The sequence below is a fragment of the Pagrus pagrus genome (genome assembly GCF_965226575.1).
Source record: "Pagrus pagrus genome assembly, chromosome: 4".
In the NCBI taxonomy this organism is placed as follows: domain Eukaryota; kingdom Metazoa; phylum Chordata; class Actinopteri; order Spariformes; family Sparidae; genus Pagrus; species Pagrus pagrus.
In genome coordinates, this window is record NC_140188.1 from 28,691,052 (window position 1) to 28,717,235 (window position 26,184).

A 26,184-nucleotide genomic window follows, 5' to 3' on the forward strand; every position below is an offset into this window, starting at 1 on the left:
GTTTTGATTCGTTTTATGTTTTGTGTACACAATGCTCAACACTGTCTCCGCTGTGTCTCTGCTGTGCGATGCCTATATTTTGACTAGCTGCAGGGTCTGTAGTCAATTGATTTTTCCTGCCAAATAACACATTTTCTCCAAAACGCTATTCTAATTGTAATTGGAAAAATCAGATCAATACACTTTCTTAAAATAGTTACAAAGTGCCCTCACTTAGGACATGAGAGGCAGTAATAATATACTTTCTAAAACTGGAATTAGCAATGTTGCCTTTTTTTATTGCACAGTGTAGTAACAGCATGTATGTTCACCATTAGACTCAGGCACAGCACTTTATAATAACAATCATTAATAAATGGTATATTTGATGTATAAGTATTTTTAATTTATGAATTAATCTTAAAGGTTCACAAACATCAGTTGCAACTTTTTAATGGCCATCCAAATTATATTTATAACTGAACTACACAGTATTTATTTACCAATTTACAAAGTATTATAAACATCAGTTGCTACCATACAATAAACAGTTGCTTAATAAATGGTTTAAAACAGTGAGTGTTAACAGTGAAATAGCTATTAACGAAAGTTTAACTAACTATATAAGGTTACCATTCATTAATGATGCTTATTATAAGGTGGTACTGACTTGGGAACTGTGTGAGGAGCTTTTGCTGCCAACTTCAGTGAGCTCCCTTGTACAATTAGTAAGTCAGAAATACAGCTTGGAGCCAGTACATTTAATGCCTCATGAGTAATTAAACAATTTTAAAATGAATTGTGGAAGCAGTGGGACATCAGTGTAGGGATGCTGAAATTGATGTAATGTTTTTTTTTTTCTAAAAGTTCCACTTGAAAGCCAAGCAGCTGCATTTGGGACCAAGTGAAGACGATTTAGTCCTTTTTTACTGAGTCCTGCTGAATGTAGTTGGTAGTCGAGCACAAACTATACATCATTTGGCAGATATAACCAGCCACTGCTGGTATTGTCATCTTGTAGGAGGGCCACTTCAACAATTTCCATTATTGACATAATAATACAAAAGTGCAAACAGCAGTTTTTATAGATTTACATATATATAAATATATGTATAGATCCATGGTTCATGCAGTCCCCAACTGGAAGGTCAGAGTAAGTCCAACTCATAAATGCAGGGCTTCCCTCAACCAGTCAGAGTGACTTTAAAGTCCATCATTTCCCCAAGTTCCGCCTAAATCAGTGGCGCCTGAGAAATTTGTGGGAGGAGTGCAAAAATAGTTTCATGAACAGACAGGTACCGATTAGACAGAGGCCAGGAATACATTAGTATTAGAACAGCTGAAATCTTCCTGTACTGTTTTTTCTCTTCTATTGTGTCTTCTACGTGGGGGAAAGAAGTCAATTTAGACTGAGAAGAAAATATTGGCAGAAGGGGTGGAGGGTGAGGATAGAGAGACAAAGAGGAGGAGGAGGATCTTAAGAGCAAATAGGCCTGACTATCCCATCATTATCAGAGGTGAGTGTTAAAGGCTGAATGGCTTGTCATTATTTGTGCTCTCCCTCTCTTCCTCTCACTCTCCGTCCCTCTCGTCCTCCTCTCTTCATCCCTTGCCTCTCTCCATGAGTGGAGGAGGAGCAATTAGATGGAAATCGTTAGCTGCGCTGCCGTCGCCATCAGAGATCATTGACTCTCGTCCTCTTTCTCTCTGCCTCTTCCTCCGCCATTTGAATGATTCACTGATGACAAAAGTCTGATTGTAATCTCGCCTTGAACACTCACACACCGCAGGATTGAAAGGGAAGGAGGAGGAGGAGGGGGATGGTACAAGCCAAGGCTTTCTATTATTGGACTGTTAAGTAAAGGGAAAATAAGCGGGCTACAAGAACAAGGAGAGAAGAAGAAAAACAAAAAGTTATGCGAAGTTTTGGATAGGTGAGGTGAAAGTAAGTCTGGTTAAAAAGAATTTGATGCAACAAATGGACATTGCACATGACGACATTGAAATTTCACATATGCGGTCAGTTTTATTCAGTCACTTGTCAGTAGTCTTAAGTTCAGAGCTCACAGTAAAAATAAAACACCATATGATCTAAAACCCTTAATCTAAAGAGTCGGAGAGAGCTTGTGTGTTAAGGAGCCATCATTTCCAGGTAGACCTTCAAAAAGAAGAAGAGATGGATAGACTGATGCAGGACTACAGTCTGCGGTGCCTGCCCAGGCCTGTGAGAGCTGACCAGTCAGAGCAGACTGGGCTTTTTGGGAGGGCGGCCTTAAAGAGACAGGAGCTAAAACGGAGCGATCAGACAGAAGGTGAACAGAGGTGCTGCGGGAATGGACAGTATCAGAAAAAAAATGTCTTCCAATATTAAAGGATGTAAACATTTTCTACGAGTAACCCAAAATATTTAGTATGAACCTGAAAATTTGCATATTATGGGACCTTTCAGATGATGATTAGCTAAGATGTTAGCTAACTTTTGTACAAATTCTGTCATGTATGGCTTCAATAATCACCCAAAATCAGTTAGCTGCAAAAGTGTCGTTCAAAATTGTGTTGATTCACGAGAGCTGCTGTATCTGCATCTGAACACAAACACACACTGAAGGAGGAAGCAGAGTCCAATTGCTACCTGTGACATGGAGACATTTCTGGAAAACGGTTGGTTGTTGTTGTTGTTGTAGCCCAGCGCATTACTCAGCTGCTTCCACATAATTCCTATTTGATAAAAGTGTCTGTGTGAGGCCACTTATTTCAGTCAAATTTATGGCAATTTATGCACACTGCTTTCCAGTAAAAACAGTCTTTCAAATTGAGATTTAGTGTGTGCGGTTGCACGCTCGTGCACATGTCACGCACATCTCACACACACATACTTTGTGCGCTACGACAGCAGTTGTCCATGCTGGCCTGTGAGTTAATGGCTAATTAATGCTCTAGTAGAGCCCGCACCCAAGGGAGCGCTGGAGAGACTCCCACTGACTTTGACTGCCAGAGGTCAGAGATGCTCGCTCAACACGCCTTGTCCTTTTCACTTGTCTTTCTTTCTTTCCCCTCTCTTTTATCCATCTCGTTTCTTCTCTCCTCTCTTCTCCATCTTCATTGCTCCCTCAGTTCATCATTCTCTCTCTGTTTCTGACCGCCTGTCAATAATGTGACATCATTAATCTCAATTCCCCATCATTACCTTCTCTCCTCTCTCTCCCCTTCAGTTTACTCCTGCTTCGTGGTCACAAAGTTAGTGATCGCACAGTTTCTACTTTCTTTCCTACATTTATACTAATGAAATGCCCTTGAGCTCAAGAAAATATACTCCAACTCCAGCATAGTCTTTCAACGGCCAATTTAAAAGGCATGATAATTGGAGAGAGAGACTATACTCTCCCAGGTACAGCGCTGTGGTTACCTCTTTGTTCTGCACAATCAGTCTCAGCAGCTCACATACACATAAAGAAAGCACACTTGATAATGAACATCCACAGAGAAGGTTTCATTCAGTAAAGAAGATCTAATGATGGTCTTTGCTAAAATGTTTAATGTCTATGCTCGCTTAGTGTTCCTCCACCGAAGTAAGAAGCTGTGGTGATGGAGGGCGGCAGTGGAGAAGTTTTCCATTGTTATAACTTGGGAGTGTTTATGCCAGTGCTCAGTTCAATACACAGTTGTTAGTAATGATTGTAATTTAGACACTGGATGAATAGTTCAGGAAGGCACAGCTGACCATATGTGGATAAAAATAAAGTAAGTACACCAATATCGTGTTCAATTTTTAACTTACGCGGGACATTTATACTTGTTTACTTTCCTGATTCTTTTATGTTGTTTAGTTTCAAGTCAAATATCCAGTCCCCTCTGATTGGTCAGCTCACACATGCCTGAGCCAGCACCGCTAATAACAGATAACAGATGTGCCAAACTAGCCGCTAGACATGAATTATGCAAATGCCTGACATGGTGACCTAATGTGTCGCTACGAAGTCACGGAATAACAGGCGAGACTACTGATGAGGGTGTCTCAGGAGCAGTGTTTTCTGTAGGAGAAAGGAGCTTCTGTTGGTGAACATTTTGACCTTTTACATGCACAAGAACTTGTATAACACACTGAAGTAAAAAGCATAATAGGTCTCCTTTAATGGCATTTTTGTTATTTCCTGACAATGTTGATCAAATACTTGTTGACAAATAATTTAATTTTGTGCTCAAACTTGAAAAAAAATAAGCCGTTGTCTAAAATTGAACAATGATGTGTGACTAAAATAGAATCTGGAAGTCATACATCATCCTCCAAGCCCGGCAGGCGTGTTGAGAGGACGCTTTAAGAAGCTGTTGAGGCACCAGCACTGTCTCCCAGAAAGCAAGTCATTCATGGAGAGAGATTAATTTGCAAATGATCAACAAATGAAAAATTGCATTTACGAATGTGTACAACAATTTGTGCGTAATTCTGGGTACTCACAAATGCGTGTTCCATTCCACACACAATTACCAAGCAGTTTGAACACGTATGAAAAACAAATGCACACATCATAACCTAATAAATACAAATGTTTTACACAGAGATTTTCACTTTAACCCATTTAACACATTTGATAAAAGTGACCAGGAAAACACTGTGGTAGTTAAGTTAAGGTCAATGTTAGTTTGTTATTACAAATTGATAAGATGATTAGCTAGTGCCCCAACTACCAGACATTGTAACGTTATCTTATGTTACCTGAAATATTGAGTTTATAGTTTTCATAATGCAAAGTGTACATATTTTCCTGCTTACAACAGGTTGTTTAGCTCATAACACTAACTCACTTTTCAAGGATGAGCCAGAAAGCCACAAATTTACAGGAAGCCCAGATATCCCAGCTTTCAACCACTACTTAAACGCAGCGTGCATTTGTTGATTTGACATGTGAAAAATATCTCAAAACCACACACTTACTTCATCTGTGCATACCAGGCGATCTTTGCACACACATTTAACAATCTTTAAATAAATACAAAAAATGTCTTTCTGTAAAAACAGTCTGTAAACACAGCAAGCTTTTCGAAAGTAAAAATGATCACATCTGGTAGCCATGGTAATGAATTACGTCCTGTTAACCGAACAACAGGAAGAAACTCTGGCTTGAATGGAGCTTTAAAGCTGCACCAACCAATACTTCTATTTTAACAAGCTGTCTGCCCGGCATGTAAATATGCAACTGTATGCTAACAAGTTATCCAAAGCAGCTTTATGAGGTGATAAAGACTGTTCATCTGCGTTGTGTTGGCCTATTGCGTTACCCCCAAATGGGCAAAAAATTCAAACAATGCATCTTTAAAACACAAAATTCTGCTTTGTTGACACAAATATCTGCTCCTTCCTACAATATAAATCCAAGCATAATTGTGGTTATTGCAGCAAAATGTAATGCAGACGAAACAGTGGAAACTCTTACTGCGAGTTACCACAGATGTAAAAGCCAAGAACAAAAGGAGTGAGTCACACACAGCCCTGTTCACACACAGTGATGTCAGAGAACATGGCAGTGAGCAGTACTTCTAATGGGGTCATCATTTCCTTCCTCTGTTACAAGTCACCTACTACTCCTCAGTCAGAGAGGAAGGGAGAATCTCATACATTCACGAGCTGTCAGTTCATGCACGACTCTCTCCACATCACGCTGAGAATTTTAATTGTCGCTCGACTTGGCTGTTTAATCTCGTAGCTGCTGCGGCTGACGTAGCTGACCGCACGCAGCTGATAGCATCTTAATTCAAACTGAACATTAGCCTCAATCAGTGGCTCCAAAAGTGGAGCCTGGGGACCACCTGAGGTCCTACACTGCTCCCCAGGAAAACGGAGAACAAATTCATTTTAATTCTTGCTCCCTAGATGTTGCTAAAAATCTATCCTTGCTGTCACCTTCCAACTACAGTGCAGACAGATAGTCCTATCTAACGGCAGAGAAAAGGTGTCTTGGGACCAAACTGGACAAATGCTCAATTATCCTGGGGTCCTTGACTCGAAAAATGTGTGGAAGCTCTGACCTTGACAACAGATTATTCAAAGCCACTGTGTGTAGAATGTGTATTTTTAATTAGAACTGTTTTTCAAATTATTTTGAGTGTATTAGTTTTTATTTTTTCATAAAGGGGACTATTCTGGGTCTCTACCATTTATTCTCAGTGGCCAGGGTTCAGATCTGATAACCGGCTCTATTTTGGATCTGGTTCACAGTTGGCATTTACCCTGACTTACTATGAGTGTATTGTGTATAAAACACATAGATAGCAGGCATCTCATTTTTTTCCAGCTAAAACCTTAAATAGTGGACTTGGATTGATGTAGTCATCCATGGTTGGATTTGTCCATATAGTAAGAGAAACACTTTATGCTTTCAGCTACTCATTTCATTTTCAAGTTGTTGCTGCAGGATATAAAACTATAGAAGGAGAGATATGAAGAAAATAACATAGCTGAATTGAATCTTGAATTGAGTTTTAGTTGTTTTTAACTAGCTACTTACAAAAAGCGATCATGTTTGATAAATGCACTCATTACTGCGTTTGGGATCAATCAAAGATCATCAAAGATTATTTAGCGTTGTCGTCAGATCCTGTAGGTTAACAGCATTGCCGTCTGTCACAATGTGTTTTTTGATTCTACTGTTTCAGTTGCTTTTGAGTTGAGTCTGACTTCTTTGAAGCGGTCCACCATATACATGTGCTCTCTTAGCTCGACTTGGTTTGACTTGTCACATCAGCCCAGTGCAGCAGGGATTTGCAATTCCATCGCAACAAGGCTGTCTGCTCGAAGTCGTGTCTTAAGCTGATGATGCACTTGTCTTGTGTAGTGGTTGACAGAGCGGCTCTTCTTCCCTGCAGTATTATCAAAGAATCACCGCTGACAAAGCTTTGCTAATTCGGTGATAAACATGTTTCATTTCCTATAAATTATTTGCAATAGAAGTCCCCCGTTATTTTGTTAAATAAAAGCTTTTATCATCAGGCAGCAATATCAGGAAATGTTGGGTTTTAATCAGCAGTAGCTAAACAAGACTCCCGAAACAGCTTAAAGCAAACATTATGACGCTAAAATTAAGGAGAGGAACTAAAGAGCCTCAATTAGAAACTCCAGATGAACTGAGACCTGGACACAGACTTTTAAAAATGTCTCTCTCTCGTCCTTCCTGAACAGACATGAGTGCAGTACAACACACACTTGTTTGAGGGGGAGAAGGGGGGTCATGGGGATCGTAATACGTCACCCGTTCGCCTGGAGGGCGTGCTTTGGTCCCACTAGGGAGAAGGTCCATCTCGGGTGTGGCTTGGCACAAACTACCAAGCTTAAACTGATAATGGAAACGCAAGTTAGTTTTGACTCAGCATGGCCAAGAAGGGCCAGCAGAAAAGCCCCATTTGATGTTTGAGCGTCATTGTTCAGAGTTTGACACTAGAAGGCTGTTTTTTCACATTTATCGGCTGAAGATGGAAAGTTTGTTTGTTTTTCAACTTAAATCTCAGTTGTACATGTGTATGTGTGATCATGTTTATGGAATCATAGCTTTTTTACATTGAGGGAAAAAGAGTAGATGTCATTTTCAGCGTTTTTTTTAAAGAATTTTTTAATCAGCAAATGTTAGAAAAAACATTTTGGATGCAAATTTCAGTATTAGCCATAACAGACGAGTGTCTTCAAGCATATCTAGCGGGGGTCTTTCACTTTCATACATACAGAACAGGCGTTTAAGACTGATACATGAGCTTGTATTGCCAATTTCCATAAGAAGGTAGACGACACTGCGTCGCTTATAAATCAGATGTTTTATCATCTGATTTTCACTCAAAAAGCACATGCACATGCAAATCACGCGCTTGACTTCATATTTTAGAGATTCGTTTTGGGGAATGAAAAGTAGGTTGGCGTCGGGAAAGGTCACATGAGGAAGACATTAAAATGCACTCCTCTGTCCCACTTTGGAATGACTGGTTGCTCTGAATGTTAATCCTCTCTCTTTCTCTCCTCTCCCTCCTCTGCGTTGTTCCTTCTGTGTAGCTGGTGCTGTTTTCAGGGAAGCTCAACACCATCGCCAGTATTGTGACCATTTTCTTCCTGTTGGTGTATGCTGCTGTGGACTTGGCCTGCCTGGCTCTGGAATGGGCATCTGCACCAAATTTCAGGTACACACGAGTCACCTACTTAACGCACACACATTTCACCCATCACAATGAAGGCCTATGGGCAGCACCCACGATGTGACTTTCTGTCGCACATTCTCCTCGCTAAACACACTCCTTCTCTTCTTTATTTTCTACCTCTGCCATTGTTTATGTGTGTGTGCATAAGGCGGTGGTTGTTTGCCAGCTGGATGCTGCCATGGTGACAGTGTACTAATTAAAAGACATAAAAACTGGCCACTGCTTATAGCCCCATATTGGAGAGGGACCAACAATAAAAATGTGAGTTTGTGTGTGTTTGTTTTTGTGGGGGCGCAGCCTGAAGTGGGTGCTCAAGTAACGGTGCAGATGCTTAAAGATTTAAATTTACAGCGTTTGTGTATGTGCATTGGTGTGTGTTGTTTGTGTTCCTCGGACACCTGCAATGATCCTGATTTATAAAAGCTCCCTGAAGCCATTTCCACACAACAGTAGCAAAACCCGAGGACGGTGTTGGTGTGTATTTCGCTGGAAGATTACATCATAACATCAACACGGCCAGAGTTTGGTGTTTGCTTGACTCTGCAACTTTTTAAAGAGTTATTTCAGATTTTATGAGCGATGTGATGTTGGTGTCATAGAGAAAATATGTTGGCATTCAAATCTTTATCTTCAACTTCAAAAAGTCCATCTCCACATCCAATAGCCTTTATTGTTTCCCTAAAATACATTCCTTCCTCTATTAAACTCCTCCACTCCCTGGAAAATACATTTGAACATGATAACGGTTTTTATTTTTTTATTGGGTAGAGAAACTGTTGAACCACCATGCATCATTTTATTGTTATGACAGGTTGCCTCCAGTGGTGCATTTGGTATTATGTATTCTTCTGCAGTGATAGTTGGAAGTGATTTGTAAGACTGGTGAGAACATCCGCAGGTCCCAACATCAAGGACAGATGTGTCAAGTCTGGTTGAAATCAGGATACAGCAGCTGACAGTGTTAACATACTGTACATTTGGAAAACAAGGAGGTTGAGAAGTAATTCTCAACTCGATGAGTTCTTTCTGTAATATTGATTCTCAGCACGATGAGATTCATGCAATAGTTGTGCCTTTGTATAATTATCTGGATGATGTTAGTGGATTAAAATGATCGTTGCTTGGGCTACATCTGTAGCAATGTGGGGATTGAATACCTTGTATAAAAGCATTCACATATAAATGCCAGTTCATGTGTGTAAAAAGGCATGTTTTTTGTGCGTGCATGTTTACACACCTGGTCTCGGTTGTCTCACCTGTAAGAACACGCTCCTCAACAGCAGTGGCTTCCTTTGCTTTTTCTCCCTTTGTTTAAATGTGAGCACAGAGATGATATTTGTGCAAATTGTCTTGTCACATTTTAGAGAAGCTGATCGATGAACGAATATCCCCGAAAAATCACAGCAGCCCTTTTTTTAGTGCTTAACTGCAATGTTACTGGATGGCAAACATATTTCTGTTAAGAGCTCTGGAATCATATCTTTGGGAGAGATGCAACCAGCTCTGTCCCTGTGTTTCATCCTTAATGAGCCTTTATTGGATATATTTAATTTAGAGTTTAAGCTTATTTACTATTGTCTGCTTCCACTGTTCATTTACTCCAATCATTAAGCAATTTTGTTTTATAATTAGATTTTTTAATCGTTGAAATAGGCAGAGACAACTGTCCCAGCACATAGAGAGAAACTGAATAAACCAAAGCAAAAGATGCAATAAAACAGTAAATGCTTGCAGCAGCTTTAACTCTGAGCCTGTTATCTCCTTAATCTACAATTCTACAGCCCTCTCCATTCAGAGACCTGTTCATTTAATATTGTGATGAAAGGGCCTTGAGAAAAGCTTCTTCCCAAGTAACGTTTTTGCCTCCGGGAAATGATGAATTGACATGAATGTGCACATACAGTACTTTTCAATTATTCACCTGCACCTGTTATTTCTAAATAAGAGTTGCCATGTTCGTCCCAAGTGGATACAGAGAGTACCTGATGTACCTAACACCTCAAACAAAAAAGTTATAAGGTCTTCAAAAATTAAATTTGACAAGCTTTTTGTCAAAAAAAGATTTTTTTTTATTTGAAATTGGCAGAAGTTTTGTTTAGTTGCCACCTCTTGGTTATAACTTGGTTATTTCATGTATAATTTTGCATTTATAAACTCCTAATTCCAAAAAAAGTGCTTGCCCCATCCTTGTTTGAGCCTCTCCAGGACGCCCCTTTCATCCCCAGTCATGATACCAACTGACATGTGGAATGTTCCAAACAGGTGTTTTTGGAGCATTCCACAACTCTCCCAGTCTTTTGTTGCCCGTGTCCTAACTTGTTTGAAACATGTTGCTGGCATCAAGTTCAGAATAAACATATCTTTACAAAAATCAATGAGGTTGATGAGGTAAAAACGTTAAATAGAACTTTTTAGAATCTGGGCTTTACGAGTATCAAAATGCCTCAATTTCAACTGCCACTAGAGTGCACTGTCAGCATCAGTATGCACGGTCTTTATAGTATAAGTGTTGTGAGGAGTTGTTTGTTGATTGAGTGTGAGAGGAGAACTAACTTTGTGTACAGCACACTCACACTCAGAGTGCCCAGTGTTTCCTCTGGTGCCTTCCATGTACACTGCTGCGTGCTATCTGCTCATGCCTCGTTATCACTGTGTGACCGCTGGCAAAGGCTACAGGACACAAAGTTAGCTGCAAAACTTTTTCCCTACCGATCGTTCCTGTCCCGGTCGGCCGGAGGACCCCGGGCCCCAGAGCTGATAAGGCGGCTTGTTGTCTGGCCGGCCGCCTGCTTTGGGGCTCCTTTCTCTTCCCCTGAGTTGTTAATACGTTTAGTTCATTGTTGCCGTGTCACCGGGCGAATTTGAACGGCAGTTGTTTGTGTGTTGTTTTTCGTTTTTGTTTTTGCTTGTGCTCTGTGCTTATTTCACTGTGCTTTCTGTCTGGCTCTCTCCCACGTCTCTTTCCAGGCAAAAGGAATTAAAAGCCATTTAGCGCCGTCTCTCCCCCTGAGAACTGCTCTGTAATTAGCATAACTAATTTAGCAGAAATATTTCCCTTTCCCTTAAATTTGCTGTTGTGAAGGGGAGGGGAGGGATTGAAATTATGATGTAGCGGAAAAGATGTCTGCTTGTTAAGCGTGTTTGTATTTGTGTGCATGCGTGTTTGCACATAAGAGTATACAAGAGGAAAGTGAAGGTATGCAATTTGGAAACAGTGTGTGTCTGAGATCCAAGTCACGTCGTACGATTTTTTTTTTTTAATGATCATTGGTGTGTGAGTAAATCTGCCTTTAGGACTGTCTGTGTGGGTATTTTCCTCCGTTTGTGTTTGCGGTGTTATCTTTGCGTGTGTTTTGTGTGAGGAGGCTTCTGTTGGCTGCAGCTTTATCAGCGGTGACTCCAGCTGTATGAAGTGTCCCTCAGAGGGTACTGTGTGTCCTGCTGCTGCTGCTGCTGCTGCTGCATGGGCACCGGCCACTCAGAATTGTGGCTTAAACACTCATGAACACACACACACACTTGTGCACATAAACACACATACAGTACGCACGCAGTATCACAGGCAATGGCCCGGACACAAGCGAGCGCTTCGCACTGATGCCAAAGGATGTTTTTGGAAAGTGGAACTCGGTCACACGCAGGCGCTGACCTTCAGCTGGAGGGGGACGCTGGAAAGCAACAACTGGCAGCTCAACAAGAAACACATTTTTTACTCGTTTTACTTTTTACTAGCTTGGTGCCATCTGATGTCCACATTACATCAGTAGCATTCTCTGCGGCAGTCTTTGTAATAATCCGTGAACTGACCAGCTGAATTAGCTCCCATAACAAAAGCTTCGTCCTCTGCTGGCCTTGTCCTTTGTCCAAATTGAGTCAGAGTGATTTGACAGATTGGGGTGTATAAAATTCCAGATGGATCGTCAGCTGCGTCTAGATGGATGAGAGACAGTAGGTTGTTAGAGAATCATTATCTGTTAATGGAGGGGTATGACTTGAAAACGGTTGAGGATAAAGGTGCCTTTATCCTCGGCCGTAGCTTTAACCAGATATTCAGAGCTTTGGTTTGTGGTCAGGTCTTTTTTTCAAGAAGGCTCTTGAAGTGTTGAGGTATTTGTGCAACCCTGATTCCAAAAAAGTAAGAACACTGACCAAGTTTATCAGTTTGAAGATTAAATCGTTGTAACACATACATAGGAAAAGGATTTGAAACCATTGCATTCTATTTTTATTTACATTTTACATAGCGCCTTAACATTTGGGGAATTGGGGTTATAGGTACACTGTATCTCAACTTGGATTGCTCCTGCCATGTCACATTAGATTCCAATATAAATTCTAAATGTATAAGCAAACAAAGTGTCAAAGATGATTTGTTTGCTTGGCAAGATCAGTTTATTCAGCTTCTGTTGTCTTGATTTTAACCTTACCGTCCTGTTTCTCACAATTCCCCCAACTCAATGGAAGTGTGATACTTGAATTAATAGTTCAAAAGAAGCTGCAACAAGAGCTCTTTTTTTCCTAATGACAGGATTTCTTTATTATGTCATGCCATGATGTCAGTTATTGTGGAACAAGATTACCTGAGATTGATCCCATCATGCAGCTCAGGTAGTTTTCGGGGTAAGTCACATTGACTTATCGTGTTAAACCAGGCTGCTCCCATATGAAGAGATTTCTTCAGTTCTTAAGTGGTTCTGTAAAGTCACTCCAGTCATCACTGGTGTTGTGCCAGTGTTGGGACGCTGCCTGACGTAACGTCTCATACACTCACTGACCTCTCACTTATAGAATCTGGCATCTTCTGGCAGCCCCCCTGTGTGGGTGTGTGAGGATAAAGTTTCTGTCCCCACTTTGCCTCAATTATGACGTGTCTTTTGGCTGAAGGCCGGGTCTCCTCTCTCCATCTTCATCGCTCTCGGTTTCTTTTTCTTAATGTCTCTAAGGACTTGATTGGCGGCAATTATTTCTGGGTGCTTTTGCTGTGTCAGCAAAGTGACATCAGTTGCTGGAGAACAAGAGGGACAGCAGGAAGGGGTGAGAGCGAGGTGATTGTGTGGAGGGAGCTCAGAGACAAAAGACATGGGTGGGGGAAGGCAGACCTGGTGGGCAAGCTTTTAGCGTGATTACACCGGTTTTTCAATGGGATGGAGAGAGGGATAAGATGAGACTGCCGATGCTAAGTGATGAAGTCGAGTGGAAGAAAAGCAAAGTTTAAAAACTATAGCTCTGTATGGTGCAACTGTGGGCACGGCGCTAGGATAGAGCTAATACAGGTACGTCAAGATGATATACAGTAGTCATCCAGTTATAATATGATGGAGCTTCCTATCAGGTTTTAACATTAGGAATCATCCCACTGAGCTGTGTGAGGAAGGTCAGTCTTTAAAACCTGCTGTGAAACCTGCCCGACTCTGGCTTAAAGAGCTGCTAACCACCTTACTGACATTCATTTATGTGACATTCAGTCCTGGTTCAGTGTCCCATGTGGTCCAGTATGATGAGTCAGAGAATTTTCCTCCCTGTCGAGCGTCAATGTATGTATATGCCTAAAGGTAGTCAATTAATACTCATCAGAATGTTAAAGGTAACTGTTACATTGTTTAGAGCCAAAACACCTCTGATAACATCAGTAAACCCCACAGTGCAGGCTTATGTTAACCAACACAGCTGGGGTGATCCTATATGCTAGATGGATACCAAAGGGACAAGATGGGTAATATTGCTCAGGAATAACTTTTATATGTTCATGAAGGACGACTTCAACATGATGACAAGTTTCAATCCCTGTCCTTTTTTTGGTAAGAAGTAAAAATATCAAAAATCTGAACTTTAAAACAGCAGTGGTGATCTACACCAGAAGTGTATCACTAATTTAAGAGTACATGTCGGCAAAGAAGTAACATGTAATTGCAGAGCAGAAAAGCCAACATACATACATACTACATACTTTGTCCACCAGGGAGCACAATCAGGTTAATTTTTCAACTTTGATGTGTCCCACTCTGTGCATGACTTGGTCATTATTCTTTGACAAAAAAATAACTAAAAAGGAGTCTTCAGACATGCTAGCAGTTCTGGAGGCTCAGAGGCGCTTTGAGCTAAATGCTAACATCAGCACGCTAACTGACCATGCTATCAGTGATTGTGTAATGCATAACCTGGATATGGCCCTGCTGCTCAGTCTTGATCCCAATTTTGCCCAGTGGCCACTTGTGGTATTGGTATATAAAATCTCCCCTGCGGGCCAAAAAACCCCTGTAAAACTGTTGGCAGGACACCTCGAACTGCAAACAAGGTCAATTATGACTCTTACTTTTATGAATTTTGGATCAATAGAGGTTTCATATTTGTAAAACATTCCTCTAGCTGAGAAAAGCTATTTAAAAATCCCTGACATAATCACATTGTTAAGTCTCTAGGCAGAGCAGAAACTCGCAGGCGGTGCAGGTTAAACATATTGAGTGTGCTGCATACCCTAAAAGTAAAGTTAGAAACTTTGTAGGCATATGCATCAGGCGAGCAATACTTTTTGGTCTGAATAGGCGGCATCTTTAAGTCCCGTATCTAGTTCATTGGCGTTTCTTTCGTTCGAGTTTGGTTCATAATGACTTAATCTTTCAGAATGAGAGAGTAGAGAAAATGTGAGTTAATGTTTAAAGGGCATCAGAGAGATGCATTTCAAATGAGGTTTTGGCAGCGACTTTACTTATTATGTTGCTTATACACCTACCTATTACCTAAATATAAAGGCAATAATAATTTCATTTGTAAAGCTATATTGATGTAGACATGCCTTGCAGTAAGACAAATTCTTAATGTCTGAGTTTCAAAATGCCCCATGTTATTTGTTTTTATATATTTTTTTTTTGAAAATTTAACAACTTAATCAGTTATATATCGGTTATCTGGATTTTTTACTCTATAATATCGGTATCTGCCCCAAAAAATCCATATTCGGGATGGGCACTAGTTCTAACTATTACTTCCACGGTGCTAACGCGTTGATGTTTAGCTGGTTATGTTTAACAGCTTCACTATCTAAGTATTTGCTAATTAATGGCAAACACAAAGTACAGCTAAGGCTGATGGGATTGTAATATGTTTGGCAGGTATTTCATCATAGTATTGGACAACTGAAAATTATGATTGTCTCTCAGTAGATATTGAAATATTTCTTTCTAAAACTTTGGCCTGCTGGTAATGCTAGAGGAAAACACAGTGGGCTTTATCCTGTGGGGAACATTAATGTCTGTACCAGATGTCATGGCATAGTTCAGATATTTCACTTGAAGCCAAAAAACATAAACTTCCTTGTGGCACTAGAGCAAATGTCAGAGGAGCACCACAGTTATTAAGCTTCATTCTCTGGGGACCATGAATATCCGCACCATATTTTTTGAAAATCTGTCCAATGTCCAAAGGAGACATTTCAGTCTGGACCAAAGTGGTGGACCAACTGAATGAATGACATTGCCATCCCTAGCCAAAAATGAATTTCAGCCAGTATATCAGTATCGGATGTTTGTAACTCAGATTTTGACATCTGCCTCAAAAATGAAGATTGATCTGGTTTGAACTACTACTATTAATTTTGACAAATGGGGCAGATTTACAGTCTCAGTTACACAGGATGAGACTTTTGGATATTGATGTGACATATCGGCTTTCAGCATCTCTGATCTTTTCAAGTTTCTAACCTCAGTCCTGCTCCCATTCTCCTTTCCCCCCTGTTGTTAATGAGGATAACTTTACCAACAGGAGGGTTAATGACTAACTCATGACTGTCTGTCGATCTGTCTTCTAATTTAGCGACGTGGTGGTCTGTCCCCTCGATACTTTAACACTCTCCTATTGTGTGGTGCTCAGCAGTAGTTACTTTTCCCCCTCCTAAGTAGTCTAAATCTGTTGGTGTATCCGTGCAGGAAGCCCGTTCGGACATTTGAGCTGTGTTGTATAATTACAGCTGGGACTATTTTAATGACTGTTTATCCACACTGCTGCAGTTATTGCTGGGAAATTGGGGTCAATTACATGATCCTCCAAATATGTGAGTGCTTCCATCCACTGTGGCTCCCAACTCCAGGACCTCTTCAACTCATTTACACTTAGATGGAACACACATACTGTGGATGACATTATATTTTGACATACAACTGATGCACTCATTCATATATTGAAACTCATGCACACAAACACTGAGAAACCTGCAGCTTATTATCTATGTGTGGTGTTTGTTTTAATTACTCTTGTCCCAGCATTAACTCCACATTCGTTCTGATGCTGCTGTGTAGTCGCACATTAAATGGCTGTGTGGCTGTGTGCATTTGTGCATGCGTGGATAATTAGAGTTGAAGTAATTATGGTCTGCGTGACATTAAAAACTGACCTTTTAACCCGTAAGAACCCATGGTGACACACTTGTAGCAAACACAGAGTGCAAAGTTCCTTAAATCTTTCAATGTCCTAAAAATCATTTTAAAAATATGGTTTACCTTGCCAATGTAACACCTTGTAAATATGTTTGAGAGTATATAAGTCTGCTTTGTGTGTGTTGTCTTCACCAGAGTCTGTCTGAGTGTTGATTAGTATTCAACCGACACTGGGTTGTATCGCACAGTGGTACAACGAGACTGGATAGTCACAGCTTGATCTTTTGGAGCAACAGTCACAATAGTGGAAAATGATAGAGTGGGAGAGAGGTGAGGTTTTAAAAAAGTCATGATGTCAGAAGCCAAGAAAGCATTCACAAGTACAGCCTCAGCAAACCTGACCGAGAGAACAGGATGTTTGTTTAATAACGTGGCAGAAATCACCTCTGAAATCACCGTCGAGTTGAATAAAAGTGGGTTGAGTTAACAACCCTGACAGTCTCGCAAATCAGAACAGCATGAGCTTCACCAAATAGGTATTCACAATGCCGTGATATTGCAGTGTGTATAATTTTCTAAATTCTCTGCTGTATAACTGATGTTGTGCCTCAGAGCTGACTCATACATTGACTATTTCATTCCCAAATTTTTAAAAGTGTCTTAAATATTTCCTATTTTATTCCTGTTGAGGTGGAAAAGTCTTTGACACTGAAACACAGGCAAATGTAATTCTTTCATGGCTGTGAGACTATTTAAAAGCTTCCCTCAGTGCTGGTGAAAGTTAATTCATTTTCCATTTTCCAGGCTCACTCACTCCTATGAAATTGCTGTATTTCATATTCTTTACTTTTTGACAGTAAAAGGAGATGATTCATGCGTCAAGTCTTCTTTTCACTTGATCCAAACAACCATGTTAGAACTTCATAACTTAATGGAAGTGCTACTGGTATTGTACTGACCTTGAAATGGGCTTTGCCTGTCTGCTCGATATTTTGGTGCCAAAGGAAAGGAAAGGAAGTTTTTGATCTTTTTGGGGTGAAAATGTTCTGTTTCTGGTCGTAGCTTCACTCTGCTGCTAATCTGATGATTTTGTCAATAAGACAAAACCTTAAAGATTTTAAAGAAACACTTCTCAGCCATTAGATTACTTCAGTTTGCATTAGATTACTTCTGATTACATTAGATTACATTAAATTAGATAGACCATTAGTTTAAAATGGCTGTAAAAATAATTGGCCATAAAAAGTTTACTGTGGTGAAAGTAGAGATGGTGGTAAATCAGTCTGCATTGATCATGAAAGTCATTAGGATTCATCTTCGGGCACCATATGGGGCAGATTTCAGAGCTATAAATCTTAAATTTTACAGTTCACAATGTGAATGAACAACAGTCTTGTTTAAAGACTAAAAGAGGCGGCACAAAGAGGGTAAAAGATTATTCAGGATCTACCTTTGCTGTCTGAAAATGGACGACAGCTTGGGCATAAGGTCAGTTTGTTGCACTACTCTGACTGAAAATATATTCCTTGCTCCTCTCCTGCCAGACTTTGATAATTCAGTATGTGATTCTTGATGGATAACCATGTTCGAACAATCTTGATTTCATTCCAGCTGCCTTTTCACCAAAATCCTCAGTGGTCTAAAGAACTGACTCTTAGAAAGTGCCTCTTCAAAGGTGTTGGATATGAGCCAGAAGATAACGAGCTTTTTTCTTATATTCTATAAAGAAACCCTCCTTACTTTAAACAAAGAAACGGAACGTTTATAATCTATAAAATATGCCAAATTATGGTTAAAACTGGACAGTCTCATAGACTTCAGAGAGAATTTTTCCTTTAGACAGAAAAATGACATTTGGAGTTTGCACAGTAAGGGGTACATATCATGGGCGGCTGCAGCTCAGGAGGTAGAGTGGGTCGTCCACTAATCGGAAGGTCAGTGGTTCGATTCCCGGATCCCCTGGCTGCACATCACAAGTATCCTCGGGCAGTATACTGAACCCTAACCTTGCATTGCAATCTCTGTATGAATGTGTGTGTGACTAGATACATGTAACAAGTGTTGTAAAGTGCTTGCAGTGGTCAGTAGGCTGAGGGTTAGTCCATTTACCAGATAAGTGATACCATATAACTGCCTACAAAATTCAATCTCAATACTCTTAACACTGTTTATTACAATAAATCTTGTCATGTCAATAAGAAAACTTTCATGTGCATGAGTTAGCAGGATCAAATCAAAATGGCCTTAATTACCATATCATTTTTTTCATTTTTAGAAAAGTCATTACCATGGAAACTATGTTTTATAACACTGTATTTTGCTGATCTGCAGAGAGTATTTGCAGAGAGCTGCCCAGCACCAAATGCCTGACAGACAGACAAAGTTAGCCACTAGCTCGTGAACATAGTGCAGGACTTGCAGAAGCAGTGAAAAAGAGAGGTAGCTCCCTGAGAATTATCGGGAGACCACTGTCATAAATACAAATCCCAGGTCTGTAACAATTTGTCAGATGTAATGTAGGTGCTGACTACAAACAAAACTCATTACATCCTAACTATGTTATGTCTTGATAACTTGTATCTTGAAGTAAACATGTATGTAACGCTGTGATCGTACCCTCTCACTGAAGCTACGTAGTGCAGAAAAAAGTGATGGGTGGGTGAAGTGTCTATGACAGAGACACCATTCACACTATTACAAGACAATGTACTATAAAAATGATTTTGAAGCTGATATTTTAAGGTAAAGAAGCTGCATAATGTTGCTTTATAATATTTCATGTTTGCAGCTTGTTGTGCATGTCCCCAAGACGCCCAAAAGAGAAGTTTGGTAGATTTTTAAGTTCAGCACAGGCTGTTTCCTTATGTTGTAGAATGATGACGTATTTAAAACAATAACTAAGTAACTGCTTTTGATGTCTTATATTAGTATCCTAAGTCTTGAAAATGGTGCCATAGCAGTGATAAGTAAACACTGTGAGGCAATGTCACAAGGCAGACAGGCCAATATGGACAGTAAGGATAACTTTTACCAGCACCACGAGGGACATTAGCTTCAAGATAATGTGGACACACCCATACATCTGATATTAAAATGCCTTCATCAGATTAGAGGTAGGTGATTCTGACTTACTCCTAAGGGAAATCTGACCTGTCTACCTCTCGTGTCCGCTTTTTTAGGCCCACTTTTCGTTACTTCACCTGGCATACCTGCGTGTTGGGCATCATTGGTTGTGCCGTCATGATGTTCCTGATCAACGCCATCTACGCCTCGGCCAGCATTGCCTTCATGTTGCTGCTGCTCCTGCTGATTCACTACCTCAGTCCCACATCCAGCTGGGGCTACATCAGCCAGGCTCTTATTTTCCACCAGGTCTGACACACACACACACACACACACACTCACACTCAGACACACACACTCCCAATACTGCATTGTCATTACTAGAGCAACTAAAATCTCATCCCCTCAGCTTTACAATAGCCTGTACCTCTGCCAAGCAATCGTTCTATCATGTTTATTGAGACATGCAGACGGACACACACACACACACACACACACACACGCACACACAAACACATACAAACTCTCCCTCAGCCAACCTCCTCTGCATTTAGTAGACAAACACACATATTGTTGCTTGCTCTCGTTTCTCACACATACACACAACACTGCCTTGTCATTCCTACAGCAGCTATCCATCACATTTATATCAGGTTGTCCAGACACACACACTCACTCACGCACACACACACACACATATACATACACACACACACATCTGCATATATTCCCTCAGCAAAGCTCTCTAAATTTATTACCCACATACTTAGAAACATACACACACAGCTTTACATCATCCAGCTCTCCGTGTCCTCTATCTGGCGAGCCTGTTGCTCTCAAGGAGAGGGGGCCCCTTTGCCAGGAGGGCCCGTTGCCGAGAGGAACAGTTGCCAAGGCTGCGGGCAGGGGTTATAGGCAGGGGGGTTGAGGGAGGCTGGGAGGGTGAGGGTGGCTGTGTTTGCCAGCAGCTTGTCAGGAGGCAGAACATTATTACAACCACTTAACTTATTGAGCTTTTCCTCCTCATCCTCCTTCCCCTCCTTTCCTTTTCTCTTTATCTCCTCCCCATTCTCTCCCTCCTCTGCTGTTTTTCCTGAAACAGCAGCTTTGAGCAGGGGTGGGGCCAATCTGATTGGCTGCCCCAGGTGCCCCCCGATCAGGGTCAGAAGTTGATCGGTAGTTGGTTGGTAACTTATTAGTATCAGGTTAGTAGTAGTAGTAGTATGAGTTGATTACTGAGCAGGACTACTGGGTACAGGCCCAGGGCCCCTGACAAGACCCTCTGTATGTAGAGATGGTTAACGTAGAGATGCCAAACATTTACAAAGAGAAGAAAACAACTAAATAGAGACACAAAAACACACAAAAAGATGAAAAAAGACCACAAAGAGACACACTAAATGACCACAAAGAGACATACAAAATGCCCACAGAAACACACAAAACAACTACAACCACAAAGAGACGCAAAACGACAACAGAGAGATGCAAAATGACCACACAGAGACATAAAGACCTCGAAGAGATACACAACAATCCCCCCAAAATACAAAATGACCACAAAAAAAAAGACAAAAGACCTCAGTGTCTCATAATCTGTCCCTAGGTTATTTGGAGTTATAAATATAAATATATGATTAGTATATATTATAAGTTACTTGTTCATCTATTCGTCATGCATCTATTGCACTGAATGAACATTGTAACTATTAATAATGTACTGTTTGTTATTGCCAAGAACTAGGGCTTTTTATGTGCATCTTATGTGCCTCCTACCTTTAAACTGGGCCCACGTGATTACAGATTACACTAATAGGCCTAGCAGAAGAGGCCAAGTGTGTGCATATACATCTCATACATGCACTCATCTTCCTCTCCCACACCCTCTAGCAGTACCCAGTATGGCAGGGCGCCAACTGGGTGACTTTGAAGCAGGGACGGGGGACAAAACAGCTCGCAACAAAAACACACTGGGAGATAACAGGCGGCTGACAACAGTGTTTAGGAGAGAAAGAGAACGAAGAAAAAGACAAACTGAGGCAAGAAAACGCTGATGGTATCATGGGAGGGAAAGATAGAGACAGAATATAAGCAGGGAGAGGGGATGAGTGATTGAGAAGCTAAGTGATGGATGAGACTGAAGCGACAGAAATGATGATAGCCTGATGGATGAGTAGACAGGAGAAAATGGAGAGATAAAGAGAGACAGATGATAAGATGAGTGGATGCAGTTGGACTTTGCCTCCGGGACCTTGTTTTTTTTTTGTTTTTACGGCAATTAGCGGACGGTAGCATGAAAACAGACGCGGAAATTATGATGGTAATAATGTGAGAAACAGTTGCATCTTCATTTTTGATTGATGGCTGTATAGACACACACGTTGACTCAGCAGCTTCAGGACCTTGAGCTCAACCTATTTTGCCAAGACAGTCATTATTGACAGAAAAATGGAATTCTTGAATTTTTCCTACAGTTTCAGATCATTACCTCTAGTCTATCAAACACACGCTGGAAGTGTTTTCAAGTGAAAGTCAGAGAGGTTTTCTAACCAAAAAAGGGCCATCGCTTTAAGTGGCTAATGCTTTAGGTTCCACTCTCTCCCCCAAAATGTGAGTTAATTGGTTTACTCCAATAAAGTTGATTTTCTTCACATTACATCCCCTCTTTGCTTGCGTCAGTGATGGCTTTCTCCCGCAACTTAATTGTAGCACCAAGACAGTAATAGTCACTCAACTTTTAATAAGGACCACTCAAGAGCGCAAAACCCTGAAAGAACACAAAATTATCCTTTTTAAGTTAGGCTTCGTCTCTCAAAGACGTGATCCAAGCAGCAACAGCTTTAACGTGGTGGACATGTCGTCACTGAGCTAATGGTCATTAATTCCAATAAGGATATAAATCGAGTGTTAATGATTCCTAGTAGATTGTAGATTTAGATCTAATGTTTGGTTACACTTGGTTAGACTTCCTTAATGGTACCTTGATGCCAACTCATCAACACACTTTCAGAATCCTAATGATGGTTGTGTTATAGTGTGCACTGTAAAACTGATGCACAGTAGCATTCATGGCAGGCTCATAAGCCATCACAGATTTTTACCAATAACAGGTTTGACACATTTGTATGCATGCATGCAGTAAATACTCTTGTATGCACACAAATATATACACACAAAACCGTCTCTTTTATCCTAACGGGATGATGATGAGAGATTGAATGTGTTCATACAAGAGAAGTCATTGTTGTGACAATACAACGGCACATGCATGCATGCATACACACACACACACACACACACACACACACACACACACACACACACACACACACACACACACACACACACAACAGATATCCAGCCCCTTTAAGCAAGATTACTTACTACGCTCATGCTGAACTGTGGCCACCATAGCCGGTGGCAGCTACATTACAAAAAATGTCATGATTGACACATATTTAGTTTATATCTTACTTTTGTGATAGAAGAATTGAAACATTCACCTGTGATGCGTTACTGTAAAACACAGAGTGACAGTAGCACAAATAGAGTTGTTAAGTCAGTGAACTGATTACTGTCAGATAAGCAGCAATGGAGTGCTGCAGGGTGTATTTTTCTAGACTATCATGGGATTTAGCATTGCCCTGGTTCCCTGGTCAAAAAACCTATTGGATTTTGAATTATTGCAGAAATGGACTCTCTAGTTTATAATACTTACACGTTTTGCTCAGAAAAATAATCTTCCCAGTTGAACACCAGATAAATGATTATTTAAAGAGGTCATATTATGCTAGCTTTCAGGTTCATACTTTTATTCGGGGGTCCTAGTAGAACAGGTTTACATACTTAATTTTAAAAAACACTATTGTTCTCATTACTGCAGCATCCCTTTACACACTGTGTCTTGAAAGCTCTATATTAGCTACGGAATGAGACATCTCACCTCTGTTCAATCGTTGATGAGAGTTGCACATGTGCATTACTTAACGGGCAGGACGTATCCAATCAGAGGCAGAGTAGGGCGGGTTATGCCGAGCAAGGTAGTGTGATTGAAAATAACGCCGCCACAGCTGGTAATCATGGCTGCGGTACAGCTGTACATATTTTTATATATATATATATATATATATATATATATATATAGACTTTGAGCTGTCAAAATGGAAGTTAAGAAATCCTTACTTATTTCTGTTTTTAGGACTAATAACTGCAGCAATCTATATCTATAAAAAGTTTGCTAACATTAGCTAACATAAGCCCCAATAAGCTACTGGTCATACGAGACCAAATATGGCTTCAGCTTCAACATTTGCCATTTGTAGCATCATTTGTAAAAAGGAAATTTCCTTTTTCTTCCATTTCCTTTTCAAAAGTTACATAGCCTAATTTTAAGTTCAAACTTAAGTCAGCAAATGGACAAGAAAAGTCCATTGATCCATATCGTACGACTAATTTACTTACCTGCATTCTTGGCAGATCATTCAGGTTATTCAAATCACTTTCATCCAGTTCACCAACTGTATCCGACACTGCCAGATCTGTCATGTGAGAGCTCGGGGATTTGTTTTTATTATGCATTTGCCTTTAATCCCAAATAAATAATAGAATCTAATCAAAAATGTACAGTGAAATAAAATTAGAATAAAAATGTATAGGGCAAAAATAAGACCAGATGCAAAACAACATCTTTAGTAGTAATACTTTACTGAGTATAAGTTTTTCCAGAAGTATTCTATCTTAATAACGATGGTACTTAGTCTGGTACTTAACGATGGAGTTTAGTCTGGAAACAGCAATTTAGAAAAGAATCCATTTACAAGCCGTTGAAGGGCTCTTGATTATATCACATTATCTTTAACAGCAGATGACTTTGTTAAAGAATTTCCACTTTTCTCAGCTTTTTAAGAACTTTTAGTCTTTGTTGGTGTAAAAGCGTAGGGTCAGAGTTAATTCTAGTGAGTTAAAATGCAAATCTTTCTCTGCTGATAAAGGTCATGTAATATTTCTGAAAGTTCCAGAAGAGCTGCTAATTGAAAATTTGTGTCCACCCAGAAATGGTCATTATAAAATTGTTTTTAGCAGCAATTTGGTGCATCAGCAAGTGCACTTCAGTATTTCCATAGTGTTTTACTTGTATTTTTATCATCCTCATGGCCCCATGAATTCCACAAAATAAACCTTCTGAAACTAACAGGTGAAACTAATTTGGACAAATAACCTTATCCTAAAACAGACTATATAAAAACTATTGATAATCTTGAGCCTATATTACAGCTAAAATATACAAACACTAGGAGCTTAGGGGCTGAAATATACACGTAATACCTCATATAAAGTACCATCAACTCTCTCTTAACCTCATACTAGCTCATTAACAGTGTTTTTCTAAGTGGTTTATTTATTAAATGTATTTTTTGGGGGGCATAAGAAATTCTATATATTATAGATGTGAAAGTAATTATTGAGTTTAATATAGGCAGTTACATGAACCCCATGTGAAATCTTAATGCACCATGATCCATAAAAGTTACTTCCCCTTTCTGAACATGTTCCCAATCATGGAGGAAAAGCAAAACATGAAACAGGTGTTAAATATATGAATGAGCATGCTCAAGTCTCTAAATGGCCAACTTTTACTTGCTTAATTAAAATCCTGCAGTGATTTTGTGAGCACAGGGAATCACATATCAAATCTGTAGGCTGGCAAATACATATTATAGAAAATGTTATGCAGAAAATCTCTACTGCAAGTGTTGTAAGCATGTGTGTGTTAGTAACACACCTACAGAAATGAATTTCTGGCAGTGGGTATCACTTAATTAAAGTGGAAGTTCTGAGCCTGAGTCTCAGATAACTGCAGAGATGTCTCAGAAACTGCACCCTACACACATGGCTGTCTGAATGTCAGCATCCACTGGTATGGACCACAGGGTCAATAAATAAATAAATAGACACACTTCTCAGTAGAGCTCAGCATTGAGGTTCTGGAAGTGAAAATCACATTCATGTTTTTATGTAAAATGTTATGTAAAAGGTTTTTATGGACTTGATTCAGCTCGTAGCGGGTTTGCTTGGTTTATATATATACTGTATTTATGTTCATATATACTGATTTAAATTAGGATTTTCTGAAATGCCAATGGAGTGAATGAATGGGAAATTCTCTTTCAGAACGGGAGACGTTCAAGAAGTCTGCAGTCACTGTTGAGCTCTATAACCCATTTCTCAATTGTTTTGTCTCCTATAGGTGCGTAAGTACCTGTTGATGCTGGATGTAAGGAAGGACCATGTCAAGTTCTGGAGGCCTCAGGTCCTGCTGATGGTTTCCAACCCTCGCAGCAGTGTGGGCCTCATCACCTTCATCAACGATATCAAGAAGAGCGGTCTCTATGTGCTGGGACACGTCCAGCTAGGAGATCTCAGTAAGGACACTGAAATTCAGCTCAGCCTCTAGAAACTGACTCATGGTTTCGTATACAAATATACAGATTTTCCTCTATGTGAAAAAGAACATTTTGTCCACTCAACCTTATTTAAATATATATATACACAGGAGAACGCAATTTCAAACACTCAAACAAGCATGCCGGGCCAGTAG

The 26,184-nt window shown here is 40.1% G+C and overlaps 1 protein-coding gene across 1 annotated transcript in view; it reads left to right on the top strand.

The window, feature by feature from the left end:
* Nucleotides 1–26,184, top strand: part of LOC311256405 (solute carrier family 12 member 9) — a 70,570-nt gene that overhangs the window by 37,760 nt on the left and 6,626 nt on the right. The window contains exons 9-11 of the mRNA XM_084351459.1: nt 8,012–8,136; nt 19,703–19,895; nt 25,834–26,008. Of these exons, the coding sequence (XP_084207585.1) occupies nt 8,012–8,136; nt 19,703–19,895; nt 25,834–26,008 (493 nt within the window). The remainder of the gene's footprint in view (nt 1–8,011; nt 8,137–19,702; nt 19,896–25,833; nt 26,009–26,184) is intronic.